A 25,123-nucleotide genomic window follows, 5' to 3' on the forward strand; every position below is an offset into this window, starting at 1 on the left:
CTCTCTACAGGCAGTTCATGACACAGTGATCAGCACATACTGTCTTAAACCCCCACCTGATGTGTGCTGTGTTACTCTGCTGACGCTGCTGGCAAAGCCCCTTAGGTCCTGTAAACTACTCTGCAAGCCCACAATAGAAGCACAGCAATTTGCACCAGTGGCCACTCTGCTATAATGACTCTGCAATGATTTATACCAGCTAAATGCCAGAACCCACTAGGGGAAATAGAGACAAAGAGTCTTGGAAGGACAGCATCAAGAAAAATGTGCTTTTCCCCTCGGCCAGGACAGCTAGAATAACTAAACCTAACACTGTTATACTGATTGAAGAGACTGCTGAAGAGCCATAGGAGAACTAATCAGCTTCTCACTGTTACAGGGCAACACTGAGGTGGAGAACCTGAAGAAATCAAACTTATGCCACAAGAATTTCTCTGCAGAACTGCTACCACGACTCTGAGAGCAGCTGTGCACACCTCAAGGGCTGTATAAGTATTTTCCTCAGTGATGATCTGCAGGTCACAGCACCAGTCTATAGTGATGAAATGTTCCTCCAGCAAAATCACCTGCAGGTGATTTTCCTGCAGGAAAAGCTTCCTTCCTTTTTGGAAGAAACCTTTTTGGTCTCTCACCCTTATTTCCTTCTTGCCTTCCCATTTTTCAGTCTAAATGTCAGAAACTGAGATGGCCACTCCTTCCATGTCTTTATCAGTGCCACAGCAAAGTATCATGTGGAAGCCCTGCAGAGCAATCTGCAGCCTGGGTCTTCTTCATGGCAAACAAATATTTAAGGGCAGGTCTCACAAGGCTTTTTTTGCTTGATCTCATTTGGGTTATTTCAGCCTGTAGTTTTACATAAAATGAAAACCTCTCCAGGGAATTAAATATCAAATAACATAAGGGTTTTCTCCACTGCATTCAATAGTTTGCCTACTTGTGCTTAAACCATTGAATAAAAATACTTTTAAACTTGATACAAATTTGTGCAGTGTGTTTTTACAGAATAGGATAGAATAGGATAGGATAGGATAGGATAGGATAGGATAGGATAGGATAGGATAGGATAGGATAGGATAGGATAGGGTAGAATAGAGTAGGATAGGATAGGATAGGATAGGATAGGATAGGATAGGATAGGATAGGATAGGATAGGATAGGATAGACCAGGTTGGAGAAGACCTTCAAGACCATCTCGTCCAACCTATCATCCAACACCACCTAATCAACTAACCCATGGCACCAAGCACCCCATCAAGTCTCCTCCTGAACACCTCCAATGATGGTGACTCCACCACCTCCCCAGGCAGCCCATTCCAATGGGCAATCACTCTCTCTGGGTAGAACTTCTTCCTAACATCCAGCTAAACCTCCCCTGGTGCAACCTGAGACTGTGTCCTCTTGTTCTGGTGCTGGTTGCCTGGGAGAAGAGCCCAACCTCTGCCTGCCTACAACCTCCCTTAAGGTACTTGTAGAGAGCAATAAGGTCACCCCTGAAGCTACTCTAACACAGCAGCTCTGGCTATCCACAGTAAGTCAGTTGATGCAGTTTCCCTCAGTGCTGTACAGAGGTTCTGCTGGTCCTCCATGACTCTGAGGACATAGAATGAAGGCAAATGAACACAGATTTCAGGCCATGTCAGCCTTTCCCAGTGCAGTTAAAGATGGATCCATCCAGCAGGACTCATAACCAAACCTCTGTGGGCAGCCACTAACCCAATAGAGTAACAAGCATACACTTTTATCTTCTCTGTCCCACCTGCCCTCATCCATTAAGTAATAATAAGGGGGTGGAAGCAGAGGTAGAATACTGACCTCATCGACGTTCTCGAAGGCATTGATGACATCATAGGGCAAGCAGGAGAGCAGATCAATCACAAACCACGTCTTCAGGTAATTCATGCGAATCAGCTTGGGATCAGAAATGACCTCTCCTGCTGGCCCCACAAAGGTGGTGTGGAAATTGAGCACTATGTCCACCAGAAAAATGACATCGACAATGCTGTCCACTACCAGCCACGCCACATTGTTCTGTTTGGTCTTAAAGGAGACATTGTAAGGGACCAAAATAGCAGTGTAGAAAGTTAAAATCAGGATGATCCAGTCCCAGGTGGTCTTGAAAACACAGTAATGCAAAATGATGTGTGGGGGAGTCTTTGGTGCCTCTTGCTTGTACTGGGGGAGAATTTCAGAGCCCAGCTGCAGGACCTGCAGTGACAGAAATGTCGAGAGAAAAAGAAAACAAGTTACATTTTTTAAGTGGTTTTTCACAATGGAGATTCTCAAGCTCAGTGCAGCAGCTGACAAGAATACATGTCCCAGAGAATAGGATAGGATAGGATAGGATAGGATAGGATAGGATAGGATAGGATAGGATAGGATAGGATAGGATAGGATAGGATAGGATAGAATAGAATAGAATAGAATAGAATAGAATTGAATTGAATTGAATTGAATTGAATTAACCAGGTTGGAAAAGACCTTCGAGATGATTGAGTCCAACCTATCATCCAACAACTTCCAATCAACTAAACCACGGCACCGAGCACCCCATCCAGTCTCTTCTTAAACACTTCCAGTGATGGTGACTCCACCACCTCCCTGGGCAGCACATTCCAATGGCCAACAACAACTTCTTCATAACATCCAGCCTAAACCTCCCCTGGCACAGCTTGAGACTGTGTCCTCTCATTCTGGTGCTGGGTGCCTGGGAGAAGAGACCAACCTCCACCTGTCTACAACCTCCCTTCAGGGAGTTGTAGACAGCAAGAAGGTCTCCCCTGAGCCTCCTCTTCTCCAGGCTAAGCAACCCCAGCTCCCTCAGCCTCTCCTCACAGGGATGTGCTCCAAACCCCTCCCCAGCTTTGTTGCCCTTCTCTGGACACCTTCCAGCAACTCAACATCTTTCCTAAACTGAGGGGCCCAGAACTGGACACAGGACTCAAGGTGTGGCCTAACCAGTGCAGTGTACAGGGGCACAATGACCTCCCTGCTCCTGCTGGCCACACTGTTCCTGATGCATGCCAGGATGCCCTTGGCCCTCTTGGCTGCCTGGGCACACTGCTGGCTCGTGTTCAGCCTTCCATCAACCAGTACCCCCAGGTCCCTTTCTGCCTGGCTGCTCTCCAGCCACTCTGACCCCAGCTTCTCAGGGAAATGATAGACAGCTATGATAGGAAGATTTCTTCCTTTCATGCTCCTTATCTCGGCTCTTTTAGCATCAATTATTTAGAGACAGATTTTATCTGCATGCTTTTCTGACTAGTTTGTTTGGGGCTTGTTTGGGGTTTTTTTGGTGGGCTTTTTTCCAACAGATCAATCCAGAAGGGACAAAAGAAAACAATCAGCTACAAGAGTCCTAGTTGGACAAAATGGCCTCACATCGAGTTTCCTGCTGCTTTGAGCCTCACTTAATCACATCCTCTTGTCCACAATAGGGGGGGACACTGTCAGATCACAGTCCCTTGCACATACATAAATGACAGTAGGAGCTGCAAGCCTGCTGACTTTGAGCTCAATGTATTCTCCAGAAAAGCAGCATTACCTGCTCAGAGACCTGCCTGTCAGGTTTTTTTCTCTGTAGGAGGCACTGGCCAGCCAATGAAGTCCCCAGAAGTCACTGGCAGTGATTAGAAGAGGCATGGGTTGCATGTTGAGTTATTATGTGCATTCAGAGCATTGTTCCCTTCAGGGCTTGTTTGCAGTCCCAGTGACAAATGTCAGAACGTGTTTTCTCAACAAAAGCTCCAGTTCAAGATCAATATTGCAAGTATCTCCTGCCCTCCCTTCTGAACATCACAGCTGTACCTGAATCAATTGGAAAGCATTAAGGTACTATTGGCTACTACTGATGTAAACAAGTATTGGCATGAGTAGCAACTCTGGCATAAGATCCCAAGCCTAAAACATGCTTCACTGGGCAAGCAGAGTCCTCTGCAGAACCCACACACTGGAACAGCTGATCAGCAAAAACATAAACAGTGTGGCCAGCAGGAGCAGGGAGGTCATTCTGCCTCTGTACTCAGCACTGGTTAGGCCACACCTTGAGTCCTGTGTCCAGTTCTGGGCCCCTCAGTTTAGGAAAGATGTTGAGTTGCTGGAAGGTGTCCAGAGAAGGGCAACAAAGCTGGGGAGGGGTTTGGAGCACAGCCCTGTGAGGAGAGGCTGAGGGAGCTGGGGTTGCTTAGCCTGGAGAAGAGGAGGCTCAGGGGAGACCTTCTTGCTGACTACAACTACCTGAAGGGAGGTTGCAGCCAGGTGGGGGTTGGTCTCTTCTCCCAGGCAACCAGCACCAGAACAAGAGGACACAGTCTCAAGCTGCACCAGGAGAAGTTTAGGCTGGAGGTGAGGAGAAAGTTCTTCACAGGAAGTTTGATTGGTTATTGGGATGTGCTGCCCAGGGAGGTGGTGGAGTCACCATCCCTGAAGGTGTTCAAAAAAGGATTGGATGAGGCACTTGGTGCCATGAGGTGTTGCGTGACAGATTGGACTTGATGATCTCTGATGTCTTGATGATCCCTGATCTCTTATTGATTCTATGATTCTAAAATGAGCACTTCCTATCACTAAATAACATTTTGCCATCAGTGAGCTGGACTCTTACTAGCTGAGATCTTACTAGCATGGGGAGACTGTATCACCCCATAAATGCAGGGTGAAAACAATAATTGCTTCTTTTGCAATCACATCTCCTAGAGTCTGGTTTTTAAGCCTCTGATGCTATGTGAAAAAGCCAAACATTCTGGCAATCGTTCTAATCAGCACAGGAAGGAACTTCAGCCACAAAACACTAAAAAAAATGGTTTTGTTAGCTCTTGTGAGATTGATTGTTTTACATATTTATATATATATATATATAAAAGTTGTAGACTGAGAAATGTAGAATGTGCTCCATTTTGGCCACTGCTAGCCTCTGTGTACTCCAAGAACTTGTGGAAATTTAGCATCATTCAAACTAAATGTACTGGAAAACAAACTAATCTATTCCCATATACCTAAATAACAGGAAAGAAGTCAGGAGCAATCTCAGTTTGGCAGTGAAGAAGGGGGTAAATTACAGGGACTTTCATTTTGCTGTAAATTAACAGAAAAATAAAATTCTGTGAAGCCAGGGGAACTTCAGGGATATAAAAGTGAACTGAATGCAGAGGAAAACAGGCTTCTGGTTTCAAGTGGTCAGGAAATAAACAACTTTGTTGATTCAGTGCTCTGTTGATTGCAGGAGGAACCTGCAAACTCCAGGCCTGGCAGCCTGACCTTAGTGCCAGGGAAAATGATGGAGCAGATCATCTTGGGGGCAATCACAGCACACCTGAAGGATGGCCAAGGGCTCAGGCCCAGGCAGCATGGATTTAGGAAGGGCAGGTCCTGCCTGACCAACCTGATCTCCTTCTATGATCAGGTGTCTGCCTGGTGGATGTGGGGCAGGCTGTGGATGTAGTCAGCCTGGACTTCAGCAAGGCCTTTGACACCATCCCCCACAGCAAACTGCTGGCCAAGCTGTCAGCCCCTGGCTTGGCCAGCAGCACTCTGAGCTGGGTTAGGAACTGGCTGGAGGGCCAAGCCCAGAGAGTGGTGGTGAATGGTGCCACATCCAGCTGGCAGCCAGGCACTAGTGGTGTCCCCCAGGGATCAGTGGTGGGCCCCACCCTGTTCAATATCTTTATTGATGATCTGGATGAGGGCACTGAGTCCATCATCAGTAAATTTGCAGATGACAGGCTGAGGGAGCTGGGGTTGTTTAGCCTGGAGAAGAGAAGGCTCAGGGGAGACCTTATTGCTCTTTACAAATACCTGAAGGGAGGTTGTAGCCAGGTGGGTTTTGGTCTCTTCTTCCATGCAATCAGCACGAGAACAAGAGGACACAGTCTCAAGCTGTGCCAGGGGAGGTTTAGGCTGGATGTTAGGAAGAAATTCTGCACTGAGTAATTGGTCATTGGAATGTGCTGCCCAGGGAGGTGGTGGAGTCACTGTCCCTGAAGGTGTTCAAAAAGGATTGGATGTGGCACTTGAAGCCATGGTTTAGTAGTCATGAGGTGTTGGGTGACAGATTGGACTTGATGATCTCTGAGGTCTTTTCCAACCTTATTGATTCTCTGCAAATGCCATCAGTAAGTACAAAGCACTCTTCCCTAGCTTGTTTCAGATTCAAGGGCTACAACACAGAAAAAAGAAAAGGATTGATGACTCCTTCCCCTTTTTGTTTAGAAAGTAACTGTATTCTCAGCAATCTGAATGGCTAGGGACCCTATCAATAAGTCTTTTGAACTTCCACTGCCATCTTGGGAGTGACTGGTTAAGCTCTACCGATGGGTATTTAACATGACCAGGGGCCATGGCTTTAGCTGGTCTTCAGTAGAAGTATGTGCACCAGCAAGCACCAGTGTGAATCTTTAAAAGAGATTGGCATCAAGGAATGATGTAGGTATATCAATCACTCACAAGGTTGAAAAAGCCACCTGCAGCAAGCCTGAGGTGTCTCCAGTCTCTTCTTTGAGTGGGATAGGGGTGACAAGTTCTAGCCCTGGCTCCCTCTCACTACATCACTCGTAAAACCACCCCATTTTGCTGGAATTGCTAGAGAAGTGAACTGTCATTACACAGCTTGAGATGGAAGAAGGGCATTGCCCTAGCTCATGTTTTCTCTCCAGGAAAGACAACTTGCTTTACAGACTGGCAGCAGGCTTGCAATCTCCAGGACTGACAGCCAAGAGCTTTCAAAGGCATCAAAATCTTCATTACATTGAAGGAAGAGAAAAACACCTATAAGAAGGCTTAACTATCTCAGAGAACAAGCATTAAGAACAATAAGAGAGCTCAGTGCTGTAGAGAAATAATTGAAGGAGATCCACAGAGCTTTGCATAAAAGCCCTAAGTTTTGTCAGGTTCCTGCACTGGAAGCTGGGAGAGCTCTCCACTTTTCACACCAAGGGCCACACAATCTATTTCTTCACCATCCTTCATGACACAGGATACCACCTGTGGGTCATCTGGAGATTAAGAGCTATAAACTCTACTCTCTCTGCATCATCTAGCTAAGCTGGGTATGTGCAAAGAGAAGCACCTTCTGTCCTATTGCAAGGTGCTCTTGCTGCACTCCAGCTTTCAGAGAGAGTAGGGCCAACATGAGACAAAATATTTCTGAAGTAATCATAGAATCATAGGTTGGAAAAGACCTCAGAGATCATCAAGTCATCATCATCCAAGACCTCATGACTACTAAACCATGGCTTCAAGTGCCACATCCAGTCCCCTCTTGAACACCTCCAGGGACGGTGACTCCACCACCTCCCTGGGCAGCACATTCCAATGGCTAACAACTCTCTCTGGGAAGAACTCTCTCCTCACCTCCAGCCTAAACTTCCCCTGGTGCAGCTGGAGACTGTGTCCTCTTGTTGTGGTGCTGGTTGCCTGGGAGACGAGACCAACCCCCTCCTGGCAGCAACCTCCCTTCAAGTAGTTCTAGACAGCAATAAGCAGGTGTGGCTACCCATCCATATGTACTAACTAGATTCAAACTGCTTGTAAACATACTGCTGGAAAGTGAGAGGGGGGGAAACACCTCCAAGAGACAAATATAAAAGTAATCATTAAGAATCATAGTATCATAGTATCATAGAATCAGTCAGGGTTGGAAGGGACCACAAGGATCATCTAGTTCCAACCCCACTGCCATGGGCAGGGACACCTCACACTACATCAGGCTGGCCAGAGCTTCATCCAGCCTGGGCATAAACACCTCCAGGGGTGGGGCCTCAACCACCTCCCTGGACAACCCATTCCAGGGCTTCACCACTTTCATGGGGAAGAACTTCCTCTTCACCTCCAGCCTGAATCTCCCCACCTCCAGCTTCATTCCATTCCCCCTAGTCCTATCACTACCTGACATCCTGACAAGTCCCTCCCCAGCCTTCTTGTTGGCCCCCTTCAGATACTGGAAGGCCACAAATAGGTCACCTCAGAAATGACATGTGGAGCTTCCAGCCATGTGCTCTGAATAATTATCTCATGCCTATCAGTTGCTAAATAACTGAAACAGCCTATGGCTTGGAAGACTCTTCCCTATCACAGAGTTACACTGGAATAAAAGAACTATTTGTTTCAGAAAGTTATTAATGAAAGTTTTATTCCAATTCCTTATGATTCATCAGCCACTACAGCTACATTATCTGCATTTATTCTTTGTGGTAATGATGTGTGAGGTTTTAATAGCTCTCTAAAGCCAAAGAATATTATTTGAAGAGCAGAAATGACAACTTGCATCATGGCTCTCACAAAGCCATGTTCTCGCTCTCTTTTATTTCAATAGGGCCACAAAACAAGAAAACTCCTAAGACTTGTTTAAAACTGATTAATGTGCCACCAGTCAGGACTCATAAAAGTGTGTCAACAAGTAGTTACAATGATTTATTGAGAAGAATACATGGCCTGGGCTGGGGAGTGGGGATGGATGGAACAATGCACAAACAAGCATCCATTTGCAGCTTAATCTCTGTCTTTTGTGTTTTGGGCTGCACGTATTTGCTTTCCCTCTCTCTCTGCCTTGCTTGTATTTTCACAGGCTCCCACACACATCGCTCCCAAGTCAAAGGCTGGGTGCTGAGCCTCAGCTTGAGATAGATTTTAATGACAGCTCTGAGTCCCTGGAAATGGGGGAAGGGGGGAGAGGGAAAGAGGGGGAAGGGGAGAGGGAAGGGGGAGAGGGAAGGGGGAGAGGGAAGGGGGAGAGGGAAGGGGGGAGAGGGCAGGGGGGAGAGGGACGGGGGGAGAGGGAAGGGGGTGGGGAGGGGGGGGAGGGGGAGGGGGAGGGGGAGGGGGAGGGGGAGGGGGAGAGGGAAGGGGAAAGGGGGAGGGGGAGAGGGAAGGGGAAAGGGGGAGGGGGAGGGGGAGGGGGAAAGGGGGAGGGGAGAGGGAAGGGGAAGGGGAAGGGGAAGGGGAAGGGGAAGGGGAAGGGGAAGGGGAAGGGGAAGGGGAAGGGGAAGGGGAAGGGGAGGGGAGGGGGGGGGGAGGGGAGGGGAGGGGAGGGGAGGGGAGGGGAAGGGAAGGGAAGGGAAGGGAAGGGAAGGGAAGGGAAGGGAAGGGAAGGGAAGGGAAGGGAAGGGAAGGGAAGGGAAGGGAAGGGAAGGGAAGGGAAGGGAAGGGAAGGGAAGGGAAGGGAAGGGAAGGGAAGGGAAGGAAGGGAAGGGAAGGGAAGGGAAGGGAAGGGAAGGGAAGGGAAGGGAAGGGAAGGGAAGGGAAGGGAAGGAAGGGAAGGGAAGGGAAGGGAAGGGAAGGGAAGGGAAGGGAAGGGAAGGGAAGGGAAGGGAAGGGAAGGGAAGGGAAGGGAAGGGAAGGGAAGGGAAGGGAAGGGAAGGGAAGGGAAGAGAAGAGAAGAGAAGAGAAGAGAAGAGAAGAGAAGAGAAGAGAAGAGAAGAGAAGAGAAGAGAAGAGAAGAGAAGAGAAGAGAAGAGAAGAGAAGAAAAGAAGAAAAGAAAAGAAAAGAAAAGAAAAGAAAAGAAAAGAAAAGAAAAGAAAAGAAAAGAAAAGAAAAGAAAAGAAAAGAAAAGAAAAGAAAAGAAAAGAAGCAGATGTTTTGTTATTAAGCAGTGCTGCTAGGCTCCACTATAAATTTTGTTTGCTTTTATTTCTCATAATTGTCCCATTTTGTAAATGATGATGCAGTCTTGTTTACCCAGAGCTGCCTGGTAAATACACAGAACACCACAGATGCAGAGGACACACGTACTGTGCAGTGCCCAGCAAGAACTGTCCCTAAAATCAGCTTCTTGGTGATAAAGTCACAAAAATATATCAGTTGCTTACTTAGACTCTTCTTTCAAAACATGCCCTCATACCTACCCAACACCTTTGCATTAATTGCAGAATTCCCAGATCCCAGATGACTGGAAGCTGCCAACGTGGTACCCATCCACAAGAAGGGCCGGTTGGATGAGCCAGGGAATTCCAGGCCTGTCAGCCTGACCTCAGTGCCAGGCAAGATTATGGAACAGGTCATCTTGAGTGCAATCATACAGCACCTACAGGATGGCCAAGGGATCAGGCCCAGCCAACATGGGTTTAGGAAGGGCAGGTCCTGCCTGACCAACCAGGCACTAGTGGTGTGCCCCAGGGATCAGTGCTGGGTCCCTTGCTCTTTAACATCTTTATTGATGATCTGGATGAGGGCATCGAGTCCATCATCAGTAAATTTGCTGACGACACCAAGCTGGGGGCAGGAGTTGATCTGCTGGAGGGTAGAGAGGCTCTGCAGAGGGACCTTGACAGGCTGGACAGATGGGCAGAGTCCAAGGGCAGGAGACTGAACACATCCAAGTGCCAGGTTCTGCACATTGGCCACAGCAACCCTGTGCAGAGCTACAGGCTGGGGTCAGAGTGGCTGGAGAGCTGCCAAACAGAGAGGGAGCTGGGGGTGCTGGTCGACGGTAGACTGAACATGAGCCTTCAGTGTGCCCAGGCAGCTAAGAGGGCCAATGGCATCCTGGCCTGCATCAGGAAGAGTGTGGCCAGCAGGAGCAGGGAGGTCATTCTGCCCCTGTACACTGCACTGGTTAGGCCGCACCTCGAGTCCTGTGTCCAGTTCTGGGCCCCTCAGTTTAGGAAGGAGGTTGACTTGCTGGAACGAGTCCAGAGAAGGGCAACAAAGTTGGTGAGGGGTTTGGAACATAAGCCCTACGAGGAGAGGCTGAGGGAGCTGGGGTTGCTTAGCCTGGAGAAGAGGAGGCTCAGGGGTGACCTTATTGCTCTCTACAACTACCTGAAGGGAGGTTGTAGACAGACGGATGTTGGTCTCTTCTCCCAGGCGGCCAGTACCAGAACAAGAGGACACAGTCTCAGGCTGCACCAGGGGAGGTTCAGGCTGGATGTTAGGAAGAAGTTCTACACAGAGAGAGTGATTGCCCATTGGAATGGGCTGCCTGGGGAGGTGGTGGAGTCGCCACCATTGGAGGTTTTCAGGAGAAGACTTGATGGGGTGCTTGGTGCCGTGGGTTAGTTGCTTGGGCGGTGTTGGATTGGTTGATGGGTTGGACGCGGTGATCTTGAAGGTCTCTTCCAACCTGGTTTATTCTATGTATGTATGTATTCTATGAATTAATGTGTGCACTTTCCCTAGGACTGCTGTTAGAGAAACCCAGCTAAAATAAATCTACGTAGTTGAAGCTGAAGTGACACTGCTTGCATTATTCATGGCCTGCAGATAAAACAAAGTTGTTTGTCACTAGCACCTTTCTTAAACTAGTATTTCACAAATTACAGATGAATTTGTAAGCTTTTGTGGCAGGCTCTTGTTTTGTATTTGCACACCTTGCCCTACTCAGTTTCTAGGGCACCACTGGTCCTCAGACATTCAAAACTGTAAGTGCGATAAAGAACTAAGAAGAACACAAATAATGCAATAAATGAAGAGCCTTCTCAAGCAAACAAGATTGATGTGAAATGCCTAGTGAGAGGGAAAAGAAAAAGGATTCATTTTAATTTCAATTTAAGATTGCAGATGAACTACTGCAGAGCTGAAGAGAGGGAAGAAAAAGACCAAAACAAATTGAAAATGGAGCAACAGGAACAGTTAGAGATGCCATGTTCAATGTTATCTTTCCAGAACATGAAGCCTGGCACCCCATATGTCAGAGAATCATAGAATGCATATCCAGTTTAAAATGTAGTTATCATAGAATCATAGAATCAAGAAGGCTGGAAATGACCACAGAGATCATCAAGTCCAACCTATCACCCAATACCTCATGACAACTAAACCACATCTTCAAGTGCCACGTCCAATCCCCTCTTGAACACCTCCAGGGACAAGGACTCCACCACCTCCCTGGGCAGCACATTCCAATGGACAATCTCTCTCTCTGTGAAGAACTTTCTCCTCGCCTCCAGCCTAAACTTCCACTGGTGCAGCTTGAGACTGTGTCCTCTTGTTCCGCTGCTTGTTGCCTGGGAGAAGAGACCAACCCCCTCCTGGCTACAACCTCCCTTCAGGTAGTTGTAAACAGCCATAAGTTCTCCCTTGAGCCTCCTCTTCTCCAGGCTAAGCAACCCCAGCTCCCTCAGCCTCTCCTCACAGGGTTTGTGCTCGAGGCCTCTCCCCAGCCTCATTGCCCTTCTCTGGGCACATCTTCAAAGGAAAAAAAAACTGAAGTGGCCTTTTCTGTATGATGATCTGCACTCCACTTCTCTCTATTGACTTAAGTGGAATTACAGCAGATCTACAACAAGGTAGCTAACATCACAGTTGGGGCTAATGTTCTTCTCAAAATAATGACTGCAATATTCAGTCAGCAATTAAAGAAACTAATTTCAGACATGTAAACTTTATTATTTGCAATGAATCAGCTGGCTGTGCCAGCCAGAATACTTGCAGAGGCTTGTTGAGCACATCAGTTTGCAAGAAGTTTCCGTAATAGGTAGTCATTAAAGTCCAGACCAATATTCACTGAGCCAAAGAGAATAACCTCAGGCCTTTCATTCTACCATCTACATTTTAGCACAAATTAAAATTCAAGGGTAAACATCTAAAGTGAAGGAATGACAATTTGATGCTAAGTCTTGAGCAGCATTAAGAGGGAGACCATTCCAAATTCCAAGACACTAAAGAAACCTCTGGGTGGACATCCAGCTACAGAGGAAGATTATGAACTATTGACAAGAGTCACAGCTGCTGCCATGGCATGCACAGGTGAAGGAAGAGTACCAAGGTATGTTGGCCATGCTGGCATTTGCACTGTATCAACACTTCCCCTAAGCTTTTTTTAGGCTAGGGGACCCTGCTACTGGCCCAGGAGACAGCTGCAGGAAACTTGGGACGGTCTCTCCCCCTCGTGGCGAAAGTTCTAAAACCCAAAGTACTTCAGGAAGCCTTCTCTGCTGGAGCTTTTCTCACAAGTTGGAGGATCTACACACAAGGTATTGGCAAGAATCCTTGCAAGAAACCTTGCAAGAATCACAAGGTTTCATTTTCCTAATACATCTGCAGCACTGATTACAGCATCTTACAGCTGCTGTGTCTATAAAACCAGTAACTCCAACATTCTATTCTATTCTATTCTATTCTATTCTATTCTATTCTATTCTATTCTATTCTATTCTATTCTATTCTATTCTATTCTATTCTATTCTATTCTATCTGCTCTGGCCAGTTTGTAAAGAAGCATTAGCAACCTGATCTAGTTGGGAATGCCCCTGCTCACTGCAGCGTGGGTTGGACTACAGGTCACTTCCAACTGGTGCATTCTATGATTAGGATCTCACTAAACAAGAACTAGACATAAATAAATGCAGAGAAAAACTGTGTCAAAGATTCCCCAGAGCTTCCTTCTCTACTAGATTGAGCTTTTCTCACCTCAATTTTACACAATTATTCAAGATCCTACTAACACTGAGACCCTCAGAAGAATGGAAACTAAGCAAGACTTTAACATGACTTGAATAATGATGCCGTCATAAGACTTTGCTGAGATACAGAACACAACATAGCAATTAGGTTACATGAAGGTTTTTAGCCCCCTGTTTCCATCTCACTGTCACAGGCCACATTTCACAGCCCATGCTATATCCTGAACTTCCATGCCAGCGTCAGGCTACAGATTCCCAGGTCAGGAGGGACAGTGCTTGTTTCACACAGGGACAACACACCCACAAAGGCTAAAAGCATTTCTGTATGGTCTCTCAAGGAAAGAAAACATTACCTCAGCAAGTCTTGAGTGCTTGTGAACATTCTCTCCTTTCTGCACGCTGGGAGCAAGCTGCTGCAGTACACCTCGGCTGCTAGTGAGGGCACGGGTCAAGCGAGCAAACTTTCCCCAGCCTAAAGAAAACATGCAAGATTACACACATCATCAAAAAGATCTGCAAGTGGACCACATAAAGCTTCTCATAACTGGGGGGGAGAGGAATTTTAAAAGAATATATATTTAAAAGAGGCAATCTGCTTTAACACTGACCACAAGGGAGTGTAAGTTATGCAAGTCCCAGATAAAAACAAGCCACAAAATAGGTGTCACCAAAAAAAGCCTGAGTGCAGGGCCTTTGTGTTCAATGGCTCTGCAAGACTGCCACTACAGGAACTGCAGCTTTTGAAAGGATGATTGTCTACTTTACAATCATCTGCTCAATCCACTGGCCAGATTTGTATCTCACAGCACTGCAGAAGACACTCCAGAGAAATCACAGTGAAAATTACAGTTGCCTGTAACAGAATATATATATCACAGTATCATCAAAGTTGGAAGAGACAGTATCACAGTATCACAGTATAACTAAGGTTGGAAGAGACCCCAAGGGTCATCAAGTCCAACCTGTCCCAACAGACCTCACAACTAGACCATGGCACCAAGTGCCACGTCCAATCTCCTCTTGAACAGCCCCAGGGACGGTGACTCCACCACCTCCCTGGGCAGCACATTCCAATGACGAACGACTCGCTCGGTGAAGAACTTCTCCTCACCTCGAGTCTAAACCTCCCCTGGTGCAGCTTGAGACTGTGTCCTCTTGTTCTGGTGCTGGTTGCCTGGGAGAAGAGACCAACCCCCACCTGGCTACAACCACCTTTCAGGGAGTTGTAGAGGGCAATGAGGTCTCCCCTGAGCCTCCTCTTCTCCAGGCTAAGCAATCCCAGCTCCCTCAGCCTCTCCTCACAGGGCTGTGCTCAAGGCCTCTCCCCAGCCTCATTGTCCTTCTCTGGACACGTTCAAGTGTCTCGATGTCCTTCTTAAACTGAGGGGCCCAGAACTGGACACAGGACTCAAGGTGAGGCCTAACCAATGCAGAGTACAGGGGCACAATGACCTCCCTGCTCCTGCTGGCCACACTATTCCTAATACAGGCCAGGATGCCATTGGCCCTCTTGGCCACATAGGCACACTGCTAGCTCATGTTCAGGCAGGTGTCACTCAGCAGCCCCAGGTCCCTCTCTGTTTGGCAGCTCTCCAGCCACTCTGACCCCAGCCTGTAGCTCTGCATGGGGTTGCCGTGGCCAAAGTGCAGCACCCAGCACTTGACTTGTTAAATGTCATCCCATTGGACTTTGCCCATCTGTCCAGTCAGTCGAGGTCCCTCTGCAGAGCCTTTCTACCCTCTAACTGATTAACATCTGTTCCCAACTTGGTGTCATCTGCAAATTTGCTGATGACTGACTCAACCCCCTCATCCAGATCATCAATGAAGATGTTAAAGAAGATGGGGCCCAGCACTGATCCCTGGGGCACACCACTGGTGCCTGGCCACCAGCTGGATGTGGCACCATTCACCACCACTCTCTGGGCTCAGCCTCCAGCCAGTTCCTAACCCAGCTCAGAGTGCTGCTGTCCAAGCCACGAGCTGACAGCTTAGCCAGCAGTTTGCTGTGGGGGACGGTGTCAAAGGCCTTGCTGAAGTCCAGGTAGACCACATCCACAGCCTGCCCCACATCCACCAGGCAGTCACCTGATCATAGAAGGAGATCAGGTTGGAGAGGCAGGACCTGCTCTTCCTAAATCCATGCTGGCTGGACCTGAGCCCTTGGCCATCCTTCAGGTGCACAGTTATTGCCCCCAAGATGATCTGCTCAATCATTTTCCCTGGCACTAAGGTCAGGCTGACTGGTATGTAGTTTCCGGGTTCCTCCATCCGACCCTTCTTGTGGATGGGGACCACACTGGCCAGTTTCCAGTCAGCTGGGACCTCTCCAGATGACCTTAAAGATCATATATATATATATATATATATATATATGTACACACACACACATGTGGCCACAGATGTATAAAGCATAGATCCAGCCTAAGCAGAGAAATATACATAAGGTAATAAAAAAAGCAGAGCAGACAAAGGAAAACAAAATCATTAATTTGATTCTCTCTGAACAAAAGGGGGGAAATACACACACAAATTTTCTCAACCTATAACAAAACATTTAGCAGCCTCTGGCAGAGAATTCATACACTGAATTTTAATTTAGAAGGGTTTTTTTTATACAGTAATTTCAAATCCCCCTCAAAATAGAAGACCTTGAATGACAGTCATGAGAGCTAGTTACAACTACAACCCCTACGAGCAGTACTTAGCCGTAACAGAAAGTCAGTCAGAGTACACATCTGGATGGTTTTGGTAGTCTGAAAGTGTCACTGCATTCAGTCCCAGCCTGGAAAAACGCTAGCAGCACCTGTGAACTCTTGAGCAGTCTCATCTCCTCCTCCAACTGAGGATGTTCAGCACTTTGCAGATTCAGTTCTTGATGAGAACCCGGTTCTGGAAGAAGTTTCTTTCTTATCAAAAGTAATTATGCTATCAGCCATGACTGCTTTTTAAAACCACTCTGAAGTTTAGCCTGCAAGTGTTCCACGACAAGTAGAGGAGCATGGGTAGTAAAAATACTGCTCAGTAGCTTGAACATATCCTTGCTTGGCATCTCACTTTGATGGGAGTCTGCGGGAAAGTTATTTGGTAATTTGAGAGGTGATCACAAAACATAAACAGATTGTGTGGGTCTGCTCTTGAACAAGACCTTCCAGGGCAGACCTGAAAGGAGAATTCAGCATTTTCTCCTTCACAAATATGCAAAATGGGATGTTCAAAGGGAAGGGCCAAACTCATCACACCTCTCTAAAATGAAGAGTAAAACTGAGTATTTCCATATGCCTTGAAGTATGCCTTAAGGGTCATTTAACTGCCAAGTTGAGAATGAGCCACCATTTTCAGGCAGGATTCAGCAACAAGCAGACTCAATGATTTCCACCCAGGAGGCCAGATCTTCCCTGAAAAAAATCCATATGAGATTAGCTACTAAAGGACTAATTCCCTGAGAAATAAATCAACACAACCCAACCTTAAGCGAGGTCAGCTTGTGGCTGTTACAGACCTGAGCCAAAGTACTTGATTGCTCAAAATACATTTCCAAAGCAGGCAGTGGGGTTTTAAAGATACATTTACAAAGAGTATTCTTGCTCTATTCTGCATGAAGGATGCAGAGTCCTGCACTTAGGTCCAAACAACCTCATGCAACTCTATAGCCTTATGGAAAAGTGGCTGGAAAGCTATTGGCAGAAAAGGACCTTGGGTGTGTTGATAGACAGCCAGCTGAATAGGAGACTGGAATGGAATGGAATGGAATGGAATGGAATGGAATGGAATGGAATGGAATGGAATGGAATGGAACAGAATGGAATGGAATGGAATGGAATGGCATGTGTGGTGGTTTAGGCTGGGTGCTGGCCCAGATGCCACTGCGCAGGCCACACCTGGGAGGTCCCAAGGGGTGGGCCCAGCCCAGGGGGTGGTCACAGGGAACCAGGTATTCCATTTCCCATAATGCCCTGCTCCCCTATAAAATGTCCATGCAGGGTCTTCACTTCCTCTTTTGTCCCCTGCTGCTGCCTAGGTAAAATGGCATGAGCTGCCTCCCTTGGGCCTGCCCAGGCCCAAGGCTGGGTTGGGGGAAAGAGCCCTGGGGGGGCTTGGGTGTACCCCCAGGTGGGGATGAGACGTTCATGGGTATATTCTGGGATCTCTCTCTTCATCACAGTGCTTGTGGATCTCTATAAAGCTTTCATTGTTGTTTTTTATTGTTTTCCTATTTAAACTTTCCATCACTTTTGCAATCCGTTTGTCTGCTTGTGGTGGGGAGGGGATCTGCCCCAACCCATTACAGCATGGAATGGAATGGAATGGAATGGAATGGAATGGAATGGAATAGAATAGAATAGAATAGAATAGAATAGAATAGAATAGAATAGAATAGAATAGAATAGAATAGAATAGAATAGAATAGAATAGAATAGAATAGCATTAACCAGGTTGGAAAAGATCTTTGAGATCATCAAGTCCAACCTATCACCCAACACCATCTAATCAGCTAAACCATGGCACCAAGTGCCTCATCCAGTTTTATTTTAAACACCTCCAGTGATGATGACTCCACCACCTTCCTGGGCAGCCCACTCCAGTGGCCAACCACTCTTTCTGTGAGCTAGCAATGTGTCCAGGTAGCCAAGAAAGCAAACAGCATACTAGTCTGTATTGGAAACAGCACAGCCAGTGGGACTAGGGAAGTGATTGCAATTTTGTACTTGGCCCTGGTGAGGCCACAGCTCAAATTCTGGGTTGAGTTTTGGGCCCCTCATTTCAAGAAGGGCATTGAAGTGCTGGAGTGTATCCAAAGAACAGCAGTGAAGCTGGTGAAGAGTCTAGAGAACAAGTCTTACAAGGAGCAGCAGCTGAGACAGAAAAGAAGGCTCAGGGAAGACCTTATTGCTCTCTCAAACTATTTGAAAGGAGGTTGTAGTAAGGTTGTGTTGGTCTGTTCTGCCAAGTGACAAGCAATCAGACAAGAGGAAACAAGTCCATGTTGTGCCAGGAGAGATTTAGATAGGATATTAGGGAAAAACTCTCCACTGAAAGGTGTGCAAAGCACTAGAACAGGCTGCCCAGGGAAGTAGTTGAGTCACCATCCTTGGAGATATGTGTAGGTGTGGTGCTAGGAACATGATTTAGTGATAACTCAGCAGTGGTGGGCTAAGGGGCAGACTTGATGATCTTAAAGGTCTCTTGTAACCAAAATGGTTCTATGACTCTATGATTCTGAGAAAAACAGCTACATCTGAGGCCTCACTGCCTTCCAAGTAAAGCCAGGAGAGGTCAAAAGAAAGGATTGGGTGAGAGAAACCATTCATAATGGCAAATCTTCAGCTGATGTCAGTCAGACTAGCCTTTAAGGAGCCAAATCAGCTGCAGTAACTTACCATCAACCTAAAACTTTGCTTCCTCAGAACTTACGTACCAGTGCTACTGTCTCCCTTCAGGCTTACAGGCCCAAGGGGGAAGGCTACTGGCTTCTGAGTGTTTTCTGCAATGTAAATGCAGACCCAGGAGGCCCAGCAGGGGAGGGAGAGATGCCACCTAAGAGACAGTGGGGAAGGGAGACAGGTCCCTCCTCAGAAAGGCAAGTGAACCACTGCCCCCAGCCCCCCTCACCTTCCCAGGTGCCCTTGAACAATAGGCATGGGGCTCTCGAACTTGAGGGCTTGGTGAACAAGGATGGAAAGGAAGATCTATCCAGTAAGTCACCCAGGGCTGGTCACTGACCCACATGCCTTAGGACTGCCTCAACTAAGAAGAAAAGGAGGGTAACTGTAGTAGGTGACTCCCTTCTGAGGGGAACAGAGGGCCCATTTGTTGACCAGACCCATTCCACAGGGATGTCTGCTGCTTCCCTGAGGGTCAGGTTAGAGATGTTAAAAGGAAGCTCTCTGGTCTGGTGCAGCCCTCTGACTATTACCCTTTGTTGGTTTTTCAGGTTAACAATGATGAGGTTGCAGAGGGAAAGCCCAAAAGCAGTTATAGAAGACTTCAAGGCACTGGGATGAGTAGTTGAAGGCTTGGGTGTGCTAGTGGTGTCCTCATCAATCCCTTAACTGGCAGGGAAGAATACTGAAAGAGGGAGGAAAACACACCTGATTAATGCATGGCTCAGAAGCTGGTGCCACCACTGGAATTTTGGGTTCTTTGATCAGGAAGGCCAAGGCACAGCTGGCGCTGAACTTGGCAGGCGTGTAAAGAAAAACGAGAAAGGCTTCTACAGGTCCATTAACCAGAAAAGAAGGGTTAAAGAAAGCATCCCCATGATGAACAACAGTGGGGAACTTGTACCAATGGATGAGGAGAAGGCAGAGATTCTCAACAACTGTTTTGCCTCAGTCTTCACGGGCAACCCCTCTCCTCATGGCCCTCATGTTGATGGTCCACAAGAGAGATCAGGGAAACAAAGTCCTTCCCACTGTACATGAAGACAAGGTGTGTGACCACCTGAGAAACCTGAAGATATACAAGTCAATGGGACCTGATGAGATGCTTCCCAGAGTCCTGAGGGAACTGGCTGATGTAGTTGCCAGGCCACTGGTATTTGAAAAGCCCTGGCAGTCAGGTGAAGACTGGGAAAAAAGGAAACATCAAATCCATTTTCAAACTGGGTATAAAGGAGAACCCTGGGAACTACTGACCTGTCAGTCTCACCTCTGTGCCTGGGGAGACCATGGAACAGATCCTCCTAGACACCATGCTAAGGCACATGGAGGAGAGGGAGGTGACTCAAGACAGCCAGCATGCATGGCTTTACTAGGGGAAAATCCTGCCTAGTGGCAACTGGCTTTCTAGGACAAAATGACTATGTCAGTGGACAAGGACCCATGGATGTGATCTATCTGGACTTCTGCAAGGCCTTTGACATGGTCCCCACATCATCCTACTTGCCAAGCTGGAGAGATATGGATTTGATGGGTGGACTGTTCAGTGGATAAGGAATTGGCTGGATGGTCACATCCAGAGAGTAGAGCTCAATGGCTTGAAGTCCAGATGGAGAGTTGTAACAAGTGGTGTCCCTCAGGGGTCAGTACTGTGACTTGTACTGTTTAATATTCTTATCAGTGCTCTAGCCAGTGGGATCGAGTGCACCATCAGCAAGTTTGCAGATGACACCAGGCTGAGTGGTGCCATGGACATGCCAAAGAGACAGGATGTCATGCAGAGGGATCTCAACAAGCTGGAGAGGTAAGCCCAAGTGAATCTCATGAGGTTCAACAAGAGCAAGTGCAGGGTTCTGCACCTGGGTCAGAACAATCCTCACTATCAACACAGGCTGGGGGATGAGGTGATAGAAAGCAGCCCTGTGGAAAAGGACTTGGGGGTGCTGGTGGATGAGAAGCTGGACATGAGCCAACAGTCTGCGCTTGCAGCCCAGAAGGCAAATCACAGCCTGGGCTGCAACAAAAAGAAACATGGCCAGCAGATCAAGAGATGTGATTCTGCCACTTCACTCTGCTCTGGTGAGACCTCTCCTGGAGTATTGTTTCCACCTCTGGAGCCCTCAATACAGGAATGACATGGACCTGATGGAGTGGGTCCAGAAGAGGGCCACGACAATGATCAAGGGGCTGGAAAGCCTCTCCTACGAAGACAGGCTGAGGGAGCTGGAGTTGTTCAGCCTGCAGAACAGAAGGCTTCGGGGAGACCAAATAGTGACCTTCCAGTACCTGAAGGGGGCCTACAAGAAGGATGGAGAGAGACTGCTTGCAAAGGCCTGTAGTGATAGGACAAGGGGTAATGGTTTCAAACTAGAGAAAAGCAGATTTAGATTGGATATTAGGAACACATTCTTTGCCATGAGAGTGGTGGAACACTGGAACAGGTTGCCCAGGGTTGAGGCCCCATCCCTGGAGGTATTCAAGGTGAGATTTGACAGGGCTCTGGACAACCTGATCTAGTTGAGGATGTCCCTGCTTACTGCAGAGGGACCTAGATGACCTTTAGAGGTCCTTCCCAACCCAACCCATTCTATGATTCTGTGTCCCAGCAGGACCCAAACCGCTGCCCAGGCGCCAGCCCCGGGGCGGGGCGCGGCCGGAGCTGCGGTCTCGGCGCTGGCCATGGTGCTGAAGCTCAGGGAGCGCCGACTGCAGCCGACGGGTTGGCCGCGACCGGCAGCCCTGACGCCAGAGAGACGAAACAGTTGGAGATTCACAAGGGAACTTGGGACCTGCCTCCCTCACCATACACATCGTGTTTTTAATGACATCAAATACAGCCCCTTTTTCTACCTTGAAACGGGCTGATGGGTAGGGCATTTTCCCAGATGACTCAAAATTCATTTCAAAAACTGAGGACATACTTCAGTGTGTATGTTTATCCTGCCCTTGGCTTTTCTAAGTGCTGGGTTATTCAGACATAAACAGAGGAAGGAGGAAAAGGAAGCGCCTCACCTGAGCTGTCTTGCACAAAACCATTGCCAGACACCACTGAAGAATGTTTTCTGGCTCTGAATACCAAGCACATTCAGAGACCTTTTGAAAAGTACATCTTAACCTATTCTTCTACACTCAGCATTCCCTATATGCACATTCACTGCCCCCCACACTGCAAACCTCATTTGTGGGTGCCTGAACAGTATGTGAAAGAACTGCTCACATGAACATGAGATCTCTCACCACATACCCCGAACTCCAATCTGAAAATACAACTGTTAGAGGCAAGAGCCTGCCATCAAGAAGCATGGCCCTTTTTTTGGCTTGCCTTTTTGAGCCAGTGCTGATCTGAAAATGGCAGGCTGGGAATACAAACTCTAACTCTTACCATCCAGTGGGTAGAGCACACTGGAACCCAGTGTGGAGGTGCAGATGCCACTGTGTGATGATATGCTTGAAACCAAACACTGCACCATTGTGCAAATGTCTCAGGTGTATGAATCTCATCTTCAGGACAGAACACTCTCCCTTCTTACACTGCCTTTATTGGGGGGTTGGGTTGTGGGGTTTTTTTCAGTATGGAGAGTCTTGGATGTTTTTGGTTGGTTTTCTGAAAGGAAAATTTGGGAATTTCAAAGTGTAATTATAACAGACCTGCAGATTGTGGAAATGAGAGAGAATGCCAGTGTTAAGCCTGTTGAATGATAACTTCTCCAACACTGCTTAAAAAGCCAGCCATACCTGTTGATTTTTCTGCTATTTTTCTTCCAGAAGCCTAGGAACAGACACAGCTGACAGCACATCAAATATTTATCCAGTGAAGACAGGTCAAATAATGGATTGAAGCCACAGGAGAGAGCATAAACATTAAATTGTAAGGAGCTGATTACAGGAAGAAGATGGAGTTTTCCAAGACTCTTGGAAGCTAGGGTTCAGAATGGTCTAAGAATATAGATGTCAGTGCTGCTAGGACAGAGTGACCAGATGATACGGGTTAGGAGTTCTCTCTCACCACAAGCAGTTGTTATATGCCTACACCTATTCTTTCCCTCCAGAAACAGGGAAGATATAAACTGAATTGAAATCTAATGATCGTAGGTGATTCTCATATAGGCATACATACATATTCCTCAGACAAGAGCTCACCTCACAGAGAAAACAGCTCAGAATTTGGGAACCAAAGATAAAACTGGATGCCAGCCCCATGGCTGTGTTTGCCTGTGCCTGTGTCTTTGATTCTAACCACTTTTTATCACTGTTTGGTCTCCTTCTTCCGCTCTGCAGAAATCAGCATGCAGGGACAAAGCGCTAAAACATCTCCAGCTTCAAAAGGATAAACAGCCTTCCAGATTAACAGCACTGATTTCAGTTGTCCAGGGTTCCAGGAGGCTTTTTCAGTTTTCCACCATTTCATTGCAGAAAGCTGAATAGAAACTGCTTCTGGAAACACCCAAGAAGACAAGATGCCTACAATAGGGACAAAAGGTGTCCCCTCTGCTTTGTTTCATGGAGAAGCACGGCAGGGAAATACATCTTTGTGGTATGATGTTTAACATCAATAATTCTTTAAGAGATGAAGATGAATTTAACAATGCTCTTAAGCTGAAGAAACTGTTTTTCTGTGTTTTGAGGTGAGGATGATCTGTTCATGCTCAATCCACAACAACATTTATTATTTATCTGTAGGTAATTATTTCCTTCCTACCACTCTCCTCAGTCTCATCACGATGATTCATAAACTAAAACATTAGGAACTGTGGCAGTTACAGAACCCTTGTTATCAAATTGCTGATCCATGAGTTATGCAGTCCCTAGAGCTAGAACAAGGAGCCACTGCCTGCCAGAGAATAAGCTCATTTGGTCATGGGTCTATTGTTCACACACAACAGTGTAAATGCGAGTAAATCAGGATCCTAACAGTTCTTGCCTCCACCCAAACCACCTTCCACAGAATCACACAGAATCACAGAATCACCAAGGTTGGAAGAGACCTCAAAGAGCATCAAGTCCAACCTGTCCACAGATCTCATGACTAAACCATGGCACCAAGTGCCACGTCCCCTCTTGAACACCTCCAGGGACGGTGACTCCACCACATCCCTGGGCAGCACATCCCAATGATGAACAACTCGCTCGGTGAAGAACTTTCTCACCTCCAGCCTAAACTTCCCCTGGTGCAGCTTGAGACTGTGTCCTCTTGTTCTGCTGCTGGTTGCTAGAGAGAAGAGACCAACTCCCTCCTAGCTACAACCTCCCTTCAGGGAGTTGTAGACAGCAAGAAGGTCTCCCCTGAGCCTCCTCTTCTCCAGGCTAAGCAACCCCAGCTCCCTCAGCCTCTCCTCACAGGGCTGTGCTCAAGGCCTCTCCCCAGCCTCATTGCCCTTCTCTGGACATGTTCAAGTGTCTCAATGTCCTTCTTAAACTGAGGGGCCCAGAACTGGACACAGGACTCAAGGTGTGGCTAACCAGTGCTGAATACAAGGGTACAATAACTTCCCTGCTCCTGATGGCCACTTTGTTTTACAACAAAGTTCCCTGCTTATATCAGTCATGCCTCTCTGCAGTCTTAATGCTCCTTTCCTTTGAAACTTCATGACTTAAAACAGCCTTATTTTTCCATCTGGACTGAGGAAGCACAGCAAAGTTTTTGAATATACTCACCACTTCCCTTTCACTTGTTTCCTTTCTTAAGAAAACATTTAATCTAGATGAAAGTAGAGTGTAACTTAATCAAAATATTTCCAACACTGGCTCTGCTCATGTAAATATATCTTTAAAAACAGACCAAAAAAATAAGACAGCAATGCACAAACCCCCCCACAGCAGCAGAAATAAAAGGAAATGCTTGGAGTTTTCCCTGAATCAAGATTGAGGCAGCAATCAAAATATTTTTTCGTGTAGCCCTGCTTGTGATGCACAGGGTAGCTCAGCTGCAACATGAAATAAAGCTGCTTCTGCAGACAATGATGATTGCTGCAAAACACAGGAGGTTACAATAGCCAGCAGGCTAACCCCCCTTCTCCTGCATGACTCAGTGGTGTTAAATTTGATCACCTTTTCTTATAAAAATGAAGCACAAAAAGGAAAAACTGGGATCCAAAGCATAATTTCCAGACTCCTCTAAAGCAGCACACATCCATCTGCATATGTCCACACTGTATTCATATATGCAAAACCTGTTCAGGCAACCTTTTTTACTAGCTACACTCAGAGTGCAGGCACAGATTCTATTTGCACAACTTACTGTTTTCATCCAGTGATGCATTCCACTTTATGCACTGTTCTCCCAAGATCTCATACCTGGTGTGTTGTGTCTCAAATAAAAAATGGCATATACAGACAAAATGCATCAATTCCAAATATAGTACCTACTTCAAAATTCAGATAAGAAGGTGACCTATCACTTCATAATCCAA

At 47.0% G+C, this 25,123-nt stretch overlaps 1 protein-coding gene across 1 annotated transcript in view; it reads right to left on the bottom strand.

Annotated features, from left to right (window-relative positions):
- Positions 1-25,123, bottom strand: part of KCNH1 (potassium voltage-gated channel subfamily H member 1) — a 296,255-nt gene that overhangs the window by 228,363 nt on the left and 42,769 nt on the right. Inside the window, exons 5-6 of the mRNA XM_054169248.1 lie at positions 13,686-13,804; positions 1,813-2,205 (exon numbers count right to left, since the gene is read on the bottom strand). Of these exons, the coding sequence (XP_054025223.1) occupies positions 1,813-2,205; positions 13,686-13,804 (512 nt within the window). The remainder of the gene's footprint in view (positions 1-1,812; positions 2,206-13,685; positions 13,805-25,123) is intronic.

The sequence above is a fragment of the Dryobates pubescens genome, chromosome 2 (genome assembly GCF_014839835.1).
Source record: "Dryobates pubescens isolate bDryPub1 chromosome 2, bDryPub1.pri, whole genome shotgun sequence".
In the NCBI taxonomy this organism is placed as follows: domain Eukaryota; kingdom Metazoa; phylum Chordata; class Aves; order Piciformes; family Picidae; genus Dryobates; species Dryobates pubescens.